This window comes from Anguilla anguilla, chromosome 2 (assembly GCF_013347855.1).
Source record: "Anguilla anguilla isolate fAngAng1 chromosome 2, fAngAng1.pri, whole genome shotgun sequence".
In the NCBI taxonomy this organism is placed as follows: Eukaryota; Metazoa; Chordata; class Actinopteri; order Anguilliformes; family Anguillidae; genus Anguilla; species Anguilla anguilla.
This window is the reverse complement of record NC_049202.1, coordinates 747,045-759,842: the sequence shown is the minus strand read 5'-3', so window position 1 is coordinate 759,842 and position 12,798 is coordinate 747,045. Positions and strand designations below refer to the sequence as shown.

Below are 12,798 nucleotides of genomic sequence, written 5' to 3'. Positions count from 1 at the left end.
CAATGTGCTGGAGTACAGAGCCAGAACAACGCTAACTGGGTCACTGTCCAAATACTTACGGACTACACTGCATATTGTTTTGCTTTGCCATCCAAACAGATGGTCACTGCAGACTAAACATTGTCATATTGCCCACATCTTGTGATAGCGCTTTATTGTTGCAAGTAAACTTTACGGTTAACTTTGGATTTCAAAAACCTCTCAGAATTTGGGGTTTATTGGTTACACAAGCGGACACTTCCCTCAAACAGATCAGCTGTTTTTCACTGGAACATCCATTTACTGTACGTTAAAATGAGCAACAGCATAAAGAAACATCATTCGGTTTTATATTCAACAGAAACAAAAGTACTCACATAAACATTTTGTTTTTTTCTGTCACTATGTCAAGGAAAAGAGTTCAAAATCATTTCAAGCTGTACTGTACAGCAGAAATGTTTTTTTAATTACCATTCTGGTTTTTGGCTGCCACAGGGTACTCAAACTAAATCAAAAGGATTTGTTTCAATCTTGAGAATACTTTTGTCCCAAACCATTCCTCTACCATAATGACAAAGCAAATTACTTTATTTGTAGAGGAAAAATGAAACAAGAATTTGTCTCAAATGTCAAGTGAAAATAGATTTTTTGTACTACAATTATATGAAATACATATGGTTACTTAAAAGTACAAACAACAGCTATTCTGTCGTGTACATGCTGGAAGTGGTCTGTTTTGTGTCTTTTTAGTTTTGTTTTTTTTTGCAGTTTCGCTGGTCAATACCTTGTTCCGACTGTGGTGGAAACGGTTAAGCGCTGCGTGACCTTTCACCCTGCGAGTGAGTGTGTTTGTTTTGCTGGTTCTACAGAGTGAAAGCGGCTTCCTCCTGCAGGAAGAGCAGGACTCTGCCTTACCCAGTTACATGCTGCACGGTGTCCGTGTCTGCAGGGGAGGGGGAAGAGGGGAGGGACGGGGATGGACTGCGCATCACTGCCATAAGGCCACCACAGCGCCCCACAGTGGATTCTCACTGCCACTGCAGGCAATGACGGCTGATTCATTAGCATTTCCTCTACTGTGACATCGCTGTAGGTCAGCTAAAAAAAAAAATTGAAAACCTGATTACTTATTTATTATTTAATTTCCCACCAATACACTATATGTGGAATGCATCTCTCTTCATGGCCAGAGGTGTGGACCTTTAAAAAGAAACCTCTTCTCCCCTTTCCGTGCCGTGTTACATACCGTACATCCTACATGTTTACTGCCCGAGGCTTCAACATGTACACTTCTCAATTTTTTAGCCCCCCCCCCCTTCGCATTCTAACACATAACTTAATTCAAAACACACAACTTAATTGAAAACAGACAGGGGGATTTTATAATGGGTTTAGTATTTTCTTGTGTTATACAAGTGTGGAGTTCATCTGGCTTTGATTTCCTCCCCCTCCCCCCCCCCCCCTCGAGTCCTCTAAGGGCTGATGGGACGGCCCTCCCCAGCTGGCAGCGTTGACGGGGGGTCTGAGGTATTCACCCCTCTGAAGGGAGCTGCAGCTGATTGGTGGATCAGTCAGGCCAGGACCCCCCTGAATCTCCCTGGGGGGCACTGCTGGAGGGAGAGAGGACCTCTCTTTTTAATCCGCTTCTCCTTAAAAAAAAAACAAAAAAAAAAAGCGGCGCTTTGCGCTCAAGGAGATGGGCCAGACCGATCCCCTAGGGTGAGACCCGCTGCTCCCGCTGAGAGATAAAATGGGTTTTGCCCAGATTCCGGCATTTGGCTCATAAGGCCAGATCAGTCAGAAAAGCACTGAGTCACACTGTATCTGAATTACCCGACTGGTGTCTGAGTCAGTGCAGATGTATCTGTACTGCAGCTATGACTTCAGGGACGGGTTCGTAATTTCAGGCACTTGATTGGTATCAACCAATTTCTGCCGTCTACGTTAGTAATGACCTTTACCAATCTCTCCTTACTGGAACTGGCTGGTGGTCCCTAGAACAAGCCACTTCTATCCTAACGTAGGGTAGATGTGAAGAGAAAACTCTACACACTACGCCGTACGATAAGATTTAAGGTCAGCAAACATTTTCTGCTTGACCAGCTCGTATATTATCATTTTATTTTCTAATTAAGGTTGTAATTTTGCTCGACAGGCGCCCAGGGAAACAGAGTGTGTGAGCCTCTTCCTGTAGCAGCGAGATGACCTCACAGCGGCCATGATGGATGTGTTAGCTCCAGAGTGCTGCTCAGCGTGTGAGAGTGTAAACACACGACCGAAACACACACTGCGCCCGTCGCCTCGCGTTTAAACTCCGAACAGCAGTTAGTCCCTCCAGACCGGATTGCAAAATGCCGTTTTACAGAATTCAGCGCAGAACACAGCCAAACCTGGGTGTTCAGTACTGCTTATTATTGTTCTTCAGTGTTTTTATGGCAGAGTTGGAATGTAAAACGAAAGTGTATCGGGACAATGAACAAGATAACAGAAAATGTAAATGGTGTACTATTATCAAATAAAAATAAGCCCACTGACCGATGGATTATGAAGTTAGAGACCATTATTTGGCACAATATGATTAAATGAAGCTTAAAAAACTATTAAATGGCTGCTTACTGTCAGCATACCGAGCTTTCAATAAGCCTGTCAATTTCACCAGAGGTTATTGGCATACAACATTTTAGCCAATGGCCAGGAATATATTGGAAAGGTTTAGATATGGTTTGGAAAACAACAAATCATACGGTCGCCATGTGTGTGCCAGATCTAGAGTCCGATGACTGTGTTTTGCCGTTAGGATGTGAGGCAGTGAAATTTAAACAGTAAACGCAGGTAAAAAATAGGTGTCTGGGATTACCGGTGGTGAAGTAACCGGTCTGTGAGCTTTCAGCGAGCAGCTCGGTCACGTGTGCACGAGCACGGAGACTTCGCACGATTCCCATACTTCTGTCTGTGTTCCACCTTCAGACTATTAACTGAGTTTCGCACAGTGGGTAATAAAAAAGCATTTTAGCCTCAGATGGCTTTGGAGTGCATTTCCTCAAAGTTCCCTGCTGGCCAATCGCAGTGTGTCATTAATGGAGATGAACGGGAGGTTTAAAAGGGAAATCACTGCTGGTGTCTTTGGGCCATTATCTTAATGTACGTAATATTATCAGAATTAGTGCGCTTTGGTAAGGCAGTGCAGTTACAGGAGAAGTGTGAACGGCCTTTGCTGAACGCGTTTACAGACATTCACTCTCGCCCCCCCACATTCGCCGTCCCTCTGAGGTGTCGGAGAGAGACTGTTTTCCCAACCCGACCCTTCGGAATGCCAGACTCTGAGAACGGAATGCTGGAATTCTGATGTCATGGATTTTTATCCCCGTTCCCAACTGGCAAAACAACAGACCTGTTTGTGCGATATTCCCAAGTGTTGGTGTTCAGCTGCCCCCAGGAATGGGGGGGAGGGTGGGGGGTCAACACACAAAACAAAGAATATTTCAGCCGATGGGGAAACTCTGCCCCCCCAGGGAGGCCTTGCTCTCGCTCTTTCCCTGCGAGTCGAGCGGCAGTTCTTCTCACTGATTACTGAACCTCGGCGTCACGTTTAAAAAAAGCGTTGATCTGGTTAAACTAAGCCGATTAACACCCATAAGCCACTCTGTTCAATGATGATGTCAGCCGCGTAGCGTGTGGAATGTGTCCGTTTGGTTTCAGCGGAGTCAGCAATCATGGCGCACAGTGCCTCACCTCAGAGTCAAAGAGTTACCTTAGAGTGCACTTGACTCAGTGTTATTATATACATTTACAGAACGCATATGCATAGATGGGTTTATGTGAAACTGAATACAAGTTCTGGGTGAAGCCAGCTGGCCCACGTAGCTGCAAAAGCAACGCAGCTGCAACACAGTAAAGAAAAGCGGGTCAGATGAGAAGCTCATTAAGAACAGCACACACGCACACACACACGCACACGCACACGCGATCCCAAAAACAAACTGTTCTTGGGTAAAAGCATCACAATATGCATTTTTCTTAAAAAAACAGGAAAAAAACCTGGCTGCAGCATAAAGGGACCCTTGCAGCCTGGATGATAGAGGCATTTCCCAACACATTATATGCAGCTGCTGATATGCATCTTGAGTAAACAGAAACCATCTTTAAACGGAGTCCAAGCCAACAGCGTTGTATTTCTTTGTTTAAATATATACACACTTTAACACGGTGCTGAGAATGGGATTTTGACCGCAAATTTAAGAGTGATGTCATGACACTTGAGTCAATCACGCGTACATTAATATCTGAAAAAATGTAGACAATAATTGAAAATAATATTACTAATGCTCGTCCCTGATGTCAGTGTGCAATCTGAAAATGATGTATTTATTTTCATAAGACACTCAAGTTGAAGTGGTGTATTTATTTTGATAAGACACTCAGGTTGAACTGTTGTATTTATTTTGATAATACACTCAGTCAGCCTGTACTCCCTGAAGCCAGTGGAATATGCTGGAGTAATTCCATGTTGCTCTGTCCCTCCCAGCCGAGTCGTACATCACTCCTCCCGTTCAGAAAGGAGAAGAAAAACACGTCCAGCTCATTATACAGAGCTACTCTGAGTCCACAGCTAAATCTCTGACCCTATACGCACGCAAAACATTTAGGATTTCACACAGGCTGCGTTTGGGCAGAACAATGACTTCTATTCAGACAAATGCCGATACTTATTTACTTATTTATTCTTTAACCTTTAGTTAACCCGCATGGAAATAAAATATGTTTTGCAAGAAAGATTTGGAAAACTTCCCTTAAAATTAATTTTAATGGAACTAAATAGTGAATGTAGGCCTGTGTTGCATTATCACTTAACATTTTAAGTTTATTTTATTATGGCACAAAAAATTTTTATTTTAAAAATCGCCAAATTGACATGGAAGGGCAAGTATTAGCTGTTTCAGTGAATGTTCAAATTTCAGGGTGAATGTTTTATTATTGGACCGGAATCTAGGATCTCATCAACACCAAATAAAAGATCGCTGAAGAAAAGTAGAATATTCTGCATGACTGACTCTACCATTCCCTTACCATCAGAGAAGCAACAGTAGTTTGACATCATAAGTCATTTAAAAATTCTCACAAACCACAGATTTTTATGGTTATATTTAAGACCTTTCACATGAGTTTCCTTATCGTAGATAAGATATTGACAAGGTTAAACCCCATTAAATAGCACACGCAGGACCACAGCTTAGAAAGGACTGCCAGGGTTAAACTCAGTGGCCAGAACCCTGTGTTTGGCCATTATTAAAGTCCAGAAATGGCCTTTGTCATAAAAACGCTCTGCCCAGCACTTAACCCTGTGTAAAGATCACAGAGGTCACGCCGGAGAGCTCTCACGTTTCTGGTCATTTAACACGTTAGCGCAGCGCTAACTAATGTCAGCAATCCATTTGCAGCACTTTGAAACAGGCCGAGAAGGTGGTGTTGAAGAAAAAGAGCAAAACCTAATGAAAGTGTTGAGCTGATGGCCTGTAGGGTGAGCGCGCTGAGTTAAAGCCCTGGGCACCAACATGCCCACCGGGCACCGACGTGCCCCCGCGATGCCCACATGCCCCACGATGCCCACCGCCATGCGGCGCGGTGCCTAACAGGCCCTGACCTCTCTCGCTGAGGGCTGAGTTCGGCAGGGCGTTCTCCCGCGTCCTCGTGCGTTCAGATCTAACCGCGGCTCTTCTCCTCTGTCCAGGCCCGGCCGAAGGGGGAAGGCCTGACCCCGTACCAGGGCAAGAAGAGGTGCTTCGGAGAGTACAAATGCCCCAAGTGCAAGAGGAAGTGGATGAGCGGGAACTCCTGGGCCAACATGGGACAGGAGTGCATCAAGTGCCACATCAACGTTTACCCACACAAGCAGGTATCTAACCTTCTTTCCATGCTCATCAGTAGTCATTCACACTGATTCCCAAATATTGACTTTATTTGGACGGTCCAGACAAACAGATTTGCCCCCGCCCAAAAAAGTTGTTTAAGTTATTTATTTCTGTAAGCAACACACACTAATCTACCCCCTCCCCACTCCTGAAACCAACTTAACATGGATTGCAAGTAATAGTAAAAAAAAATAAAAAATAAAAAATAAAAAATATCATCAGACACTCCATTTGAATCCATTAATATTACACAGAATGTGTGTAAAATGCATTATGTTGTGCTTGGCGAGTGCTCAAGGATAATCAGTGGGTGCCTGTTCTGAGGGCCAGGTCACCGGTGTGTATTTTCTGTTTTGGGACCGTGAGCAGCACTGGCCAAAGGTCCGGCACGGGAAGGAAATGTCCTCACTACGGTTTCCCGCAAGCTTTATCGGCAAAAAGCAGAGAACATGCAACAGCGAAACGGTTCAGAAGCTCTCCAGGGACCGCTGACTTGTGTAAAGCGGCTTTCTGTTGTCGTTTTTCAGTCGTTGCAAGTTGTAATTCTTGCATGTTCAGTTTTGCCATCTTAAACGTTGGTGTACTTTATTGGTCAGCAAAGGCTCGTTTCACGGCAAACCGGTTGGAAACAAGTGCATTCTGTGCAGAAGGGATATCGTGACTTCTGTGTTTATGTACTGGAGAAGAGCTCCCCCGATCGAGCTTCTGTGTCAGAAATAAACTGATATTGAAATAAACTGCTTCTAAATGCAGGCAGGGAGAAGAGAGAGCATGTAGAAAAACCTCTTTCACTCTTCAAAGGCAGCTGAAGGTGCTGCTGTAAGTGTTAGAGCTGCTATCTCTCTCTGGGCTTAATCTCAGGAAACTCAGGATATTCTGCTCTGCTGAAATTTACAGAAGGGAAATTCAACAAAAATCATACAAATTATATTTCTGGAAATATTTTCCAATTTAGTTTTGTCATCCAAGGTACTTGTATTATGTTAAAAAATAAAATCTTTTTTTTTTTTCCTGTCGCGTGCCCGGAGGATAAACGTGGCTTTTATTAGTGATAATTCCCAGAAGGCTCGGCTCGAGACACGGGATGTGCCCTGCACGCCACGGGCTGTCTTCATTTTCACAGGAGCACATTTTATTTTAGTATCGAAAATACAGAAAATTTTACGTTTAAACAAAGAATAACTGTGAGCCGTGTTTTAAGTTTGATTTCGATGACAGAAGAAAGTCCACTTGCTAGTGTTAATGACATCCAGAGACAGATTGCATGATGGGATCACATTAGATATTTCCTTGGCTATTTAGATGTGACCCGTTCTTTTGGTCTGCTAAACTTCAAACAATGGCTTCAAATGCTTTTAAATTAAGCCCTTCACCCTTAAACACATAGTAGAAGTAAACGTTTTTTTATTTTACAAAAAAGAAAACATTTGAAATCTCTGATTAGTGCTTGAAAGACTAGTTACTCAATCCCCCAACTTTGTGAGACACACGAATCACTTCACGTTACTGCGGGTGTTTACTTGGGGAGCTGTTCTCTTGTGATGTCAAAAAAAAAATCACTCAATTTGTCTGTTTGCAATTATGGCAGGGAGAAAAGCCCGGGTGTGAGCACACTTTCCTTGAGTGCACTTTGTGTTTTCAGCAAACATGCAGCACCCTTAAATGGACATAGCAGTGAGAACACAACAGCAAATATTAAAAAGAGAGTAACACTATGGACTGATATCTCCTCTTTAAATCCTCCAGAGAGCCTGAACACTCCTGAGCTGTTGGGCTTTGACAGGCTTAAGACATATCCTTCAAATGGTGGCAAGATTTCATTTAACTTGGCCATATCTCATTCAAGCTGACAGAGCACATGAATCGTACACTATATGTCCTGTATTCCCTGCTATATGAGTATGTAAAATAGAAATTTAAGCTCCAAGTACACAGCACAGACCTCATTTTTTTACAAACATACGTAGCCTTCGGATCACTGCAGCCAACACACGTCTCAGAATCTGTCTGCTGAAGACTCATTCGCAGCTCTAACCATCTGTATCTGCATGAGCTCCAAAAGAGAAAAAACTAAGAGTTTCACGCAGGCAATACCTCCTTGGGCTTTGCCTCTTTAATTTTCTATCATTTGATTTCCATTTCCGTACGTGTCCAGGAGTAAGCTGCTCTCATTCAGCTGCTGGGTCAGGGAGGTGTGGAAGCCATTATCCTCCCTACTGAAGATGCTGGAAACAAGCGGAATCCAACGCAACAGAGGCCAGGCTCTGCTTTCTGAAATAAGCAATGTCTGTGGAGACCACTCACACCATGTGGTGACATTTCTGTAGTGAAAGGCCTTTCTTTCTCAAGTCTTAGTGGGAATTAAGGGGGAAACACGATTCTGTCGCTCTGCAAAATTTATTTCTGTGCTGACTCAGCGCCCCCTCTCTACGTAGTTAAGCTGTACTAAATTCCGTCAAAGACGTTGCACAACTGCGTCCACCTTTCCTCTTGCAACAGATCAATTCATCAAAGTCCCTGGAGCGTATTTACGGGAATACATATATTTTTTAAATTTGTGATTCTCCTCAGCGTTGACCTCCTGGCTGCTGGTGAACACACCCCATCTGTCCCTCTGCTCACTTTCTCTGATTCATGAAATGCTGAACATCTATGCATCTGTACTATAAGAGCAATGCACATTTTAATGACTGTTGGGAAAGATCAGATTCTCAATGCTGTTCAGGGGCCAGATTCTTATATAAACTCATAAAATATACGGGTATTTCAGTTTTCATAAAGATTTATGGGAGAATCCTGTCAACACCGGGCGGGAAACAATTTTAAATTCCTGAGGGCGATTCGTTTTTGGCAAGTTTAGCTCGGTCAAATTGTCGAAAGCATTTTTTCCCCACTCGCATTACGTCATCTGAATACAAGTGTGGCCAATTAAGAAACATTCCGACTGGATTTGGATAGTTTTGATAACTGTCTTGGTCCCTTTCAAGCTCCAGGCCTCGCATTTGTCACTAATTGTTCAGTTTTATTCACGCAACACCTCATTTTACAGACATATGGAACCAAATAATATCTTTTTATCCGCGCAAATGACACCTTTAACAATGCTGATCCAGTCTGCCCATTTCCATTTAAAATACAGTAGAATTTTTTTTTAAGTAGAGGCTGGACATCCTTCACAAGATGTTGCAAATATATTTTGGCTTTTCTTGCTTCACAGCTCAGCTTGTTGTTGATCCTTAAATTTGGCTAAGAATGCTAAGAATTTCGTAAGCTAGCTATTGAACCAAATAAAAACTGCCCTCGCTAGTTAGTAATGTGGCTAGATTTTTTCGTTCTATATGCATCAGCTGAAAGTGTAAAGTTGTCGGTGACTCTGCTTTTCCTGGGTGTTCATATTACAGGCCAGCAGGAGGGCAGGGAAGTGTTGACATAGCTTCTGTGACCGTGACCTCTGACCTCTGTGCTTGTTTGCTTTACAACAATAAAAAATCTCAGTTCTAGTTTAGTGTCGGCCAGATGAATGGGGGGAAAGTGATCTGTACTGCGATGTGAAACTCACTAGAGGCATGGACTATATCTGCACGCCTTACAAATCAGTTCAGCGTTTCTGAGCAACTCTGTAAAACTCCTGAAAAACGTTTTAGCCATAATCCATTCAGTGACCGGCTCCCTAAGAAGCACACACCGCCTGATATGAACCAGCGTCAGTTTTGTGCGTTTGTCTTGTAATTTTAAATATCACTTTTATATGCATGATTGCTTAGGATCGTTGTCCAAAGGATGTGTTGGCATGGAAACTCATTCAGTGTGTGCTTGTACCCAGTACCCCCCTCTGGGGCTTTGCTCTATCAATAAACACTGAAGTCTTGGCCTTCATTTTCAGCACATTTTCAGGGTATTTGATAGAAAAATAAATTATGGTATTGAATTTATACTTTCTAGAACAGCCAATGACACTCTGCTGTAAATGTGGACACAGTGAAGGTCTTTTTTTAAACGAATACAGCAAAATATTCATTACAAATGTAAAAATGTAGGTGACACTTTATTTGAATTGTTCAAGGTCATCCAGGTTCGACTGTACTTAAATTTAGAATAAACACTGAAATAATTTTTTTCCTCACTTAACCCAGCCAAATTACTTAAGACCTTCAGTAACAGAATAAAGAACAGAACACAAAAGCACATTCACAACGCTTAGTGCTAAAAGTGCAAACCAGTCAACCAGCTCAAAACAGTCCTTGACTCGGTGTTCCTTTTTTACAAAAGGGACAGTCAAACGAGGAACATAATGAACCCTTACCTGGGATGTCCACGGTTCGAGGGCGTGACCTTCAGGTGAAGGTGCAGGACCAGCTCTGGGAAACAGGCCCGCGCAGGATGGTGCGGCTCACTGCGTTTCTCTCTCTCTCCTCCTCCTCGTAGAGACCCCTGGAGAAGCCGGACGAGTTAGGGTTAGGGTTACAAACACAGCGTGTTCACCCTGTTTCTCTCTCTCTCTCTCTCTGTCCGCCTCTCCTTCTCCCAGAGGCCCCTGGAGAAGCCGGACGGGCTGGACGTGTCGGACCAGAGCAAGGAGCACCCGCAGCACCTGTGTGAGAAGTGCAAGGTGCTGGGGTACTACTGCCGCCGCGTGCAGTAACCCCCCCCCCCCGAAACGACCACCACGCCGCGGGGTTCCCCGGTTCTGCCACGGTTCTTCCCCGGTTCTGCCCCAGTTCTGCTCCGGTTCTTCCCCGGTTCTGCCCCGGTTCTGCTCCGGTTCTGCCCCGGTTCTGCCCCGGTTCTGCTCCGGTTCTGCCCCGGTTCTGCCCCGGTTCTGCTCCGGTTCTGCCCCGGTTCTGCTCCGGTTCTGCCCCGGCTCATTCACACGTGCTCTTCCTCTCAGAAGGGGAACCGGGCCAAAACCTGATTATACGTGCAGCTTAAACACTAACGGGCCTTAAGAAACAAACACCAGCGCCATGCGATGCATTCACCAGTGTATCTGTGTACCTGAGATTGTTAACCGTTGTTTTTATAACTGACGATAATAATAACAGTAATGATGTCACTGACAGTTGTAACCGATCAGCTCACGCCGGTGTCTGTGGGTCAGTTCCCCATGGTGTCTGTTGTTTACAGTTTTCTTTGTTCCCTGGCGAGAGACACAAGCAGACTCGCTCAGTATTTTTACACCCTTTAGGTTTCGTACTTTAATGAGGCTCCTCATGTCTTGTGCCGCTCGTTGGGCCAGCAGCAGCACATCTAATCGACTGTGAATTAATTTGGGGATCCCGAGGAGCGCCCTTCCCTTCTCCCCGGCGCTGCCTGTGTGTGTAATACCCCAGAGCCATGCTCTGCTTATGGCTCTCATTAGTTTTGTTTATGTGTAAATGTACTTGTTTTGAGTGGGACAGACATATACATACACACCTTTCATATGCACACACCAACATCTACTGTAGATGAAACAGTCATGCTTAGATTTTTTTTTTTTTTTGAAGTGTGAACAGGCTAGGCAATTAATTTGTATATGTTATCAAAGTATCTGGTGGTCCCTGAGCTAGACTGTGTAGTTAAGTTAGGAAGACACTGTCTCATGAAATATAAATTTTATAGGAAAGATGTGTTTCCATAACATTTTAAGATACATGGCACAGAACATTTCATTTGAGCATTGAGCCAAACTCACTCTTTTTTATAAAGAGCTCACTGCTAATCCAGAGAAAGCTACAGACAGAAAAGACTGGAGACGCGTGTGATTTGATCCTGTCTCCATGTGTTTACATTGAACAGTAAAGTGAGAAAGGGATAAGAAATATGTTTTTATGGATTAAATCTCTTCCCCTGCGGGATTAACATGCAAACCATTGGTTTCCCAAAAAGTGTGATTTACGCAGCTCGTAAATTGATTTGTTTTCTCTGCTCATTTTTTTTCCAGGAATTTTGCTCTTACACTTAGCTGTAGTTCACCCACAGGGACAATTAGTTTCAACATCTCAGTTTATTTCATAGATATATCAGACACCTACAACAGAACATCTTTCACTGCTTTGAACTGCTTATTCTACATTTACATGTGTACTCTTGCTCAGGTCAGCTGCACTGTCGAAATAGGAAATGATCAGGTATGTAGATTTTTGGACGATATTTTGACTTCAAAGTTTATCGCTTAAATTTGAGCTTATACTTGATATTATTTTAACATCTGACACTTAACCTTTAACATATAACATTTTCCATGCTTAGAACTATAGAATTCAAACGTTGCAAAAACAAAAGCCTTTTTAAAGATCTTGTGCATGTGTAATCCAAAGATCTACTATTATTACATAGCATAGGGCAATGTACATAAGGCTAATTACTATTAGCATACGGCCAAGTACATCCCTGTTTAGATTCTTTCATCACATCTAGAAAGAGGAAAGTACCCCACTGTGAAACTGCACAGGAGCATACTTGTATGAACCATATCCGACTGTAGTAATTGGTTGTTGGTGATTTAAATGCAGGGTTTGGCAGGGAAGACACCGTACGGATGTTTGAAGGCGATACGGTGTTAAATTGAGCCACGTTTCAGGTCTTGTGTGTTAAGCATGTGGACATGTTTAGCTGTCCTTAGTAGGTCATAGCTGTGTAGTCCGATGGTTTCCTAAAACTACCGGTCCTCTAGGAAAACAGATCTGAACCCAGCTTTTTTGTGAAGTGATTTTTGCCCCCCACTCTAATTTGAAAATTCCCCTTTGTAGTGTTACATAGAGACAGAGATACTTTGGTGGTGAAGGACAATGAATTGATTAAAAAAAACAATGAGAGATACCGTTCAATAAACTCTCAATCTACGGAGTGTCTGTTACGACCCCTGATCTGTACTACAGCATGTTTGGAGGGATCAGGATTATTTTGATTCCAATTCGTCTTTCATTGG

The 12,798-nt window shown here is 43.3% G+C and overlaps 1 protein-coding gene across 1 annotated transcript in view; it reads left to right on the top strand.

Annotated features, from left to right (window-relative positions):
- LOC118220745 (zinc finger CCHC domain-containing protein 24-like) overlaps positions 1–10,576 on the top strand; it is a 40,704-nt gene extending 30,128 nt beyond the window's left edge. The window contains exons 3-4 of the mRNA XM_035404925.1: positions 5,708–5,872; positions 10,417–10,576. Coding sequence (XP_035260816.1) covers positions 5,708–5,872; positions 10,417–10,530 — 279 coding nt within the window. The 3' untranslated portion in view covers positions 10,531–10,576. The remainder of the gene's footprint in view (positions 1–5,707; positions 5,873–10,416) is intronic.
- Positions 10,577–12,798: the final 2,222 nt, after the last annotated feature.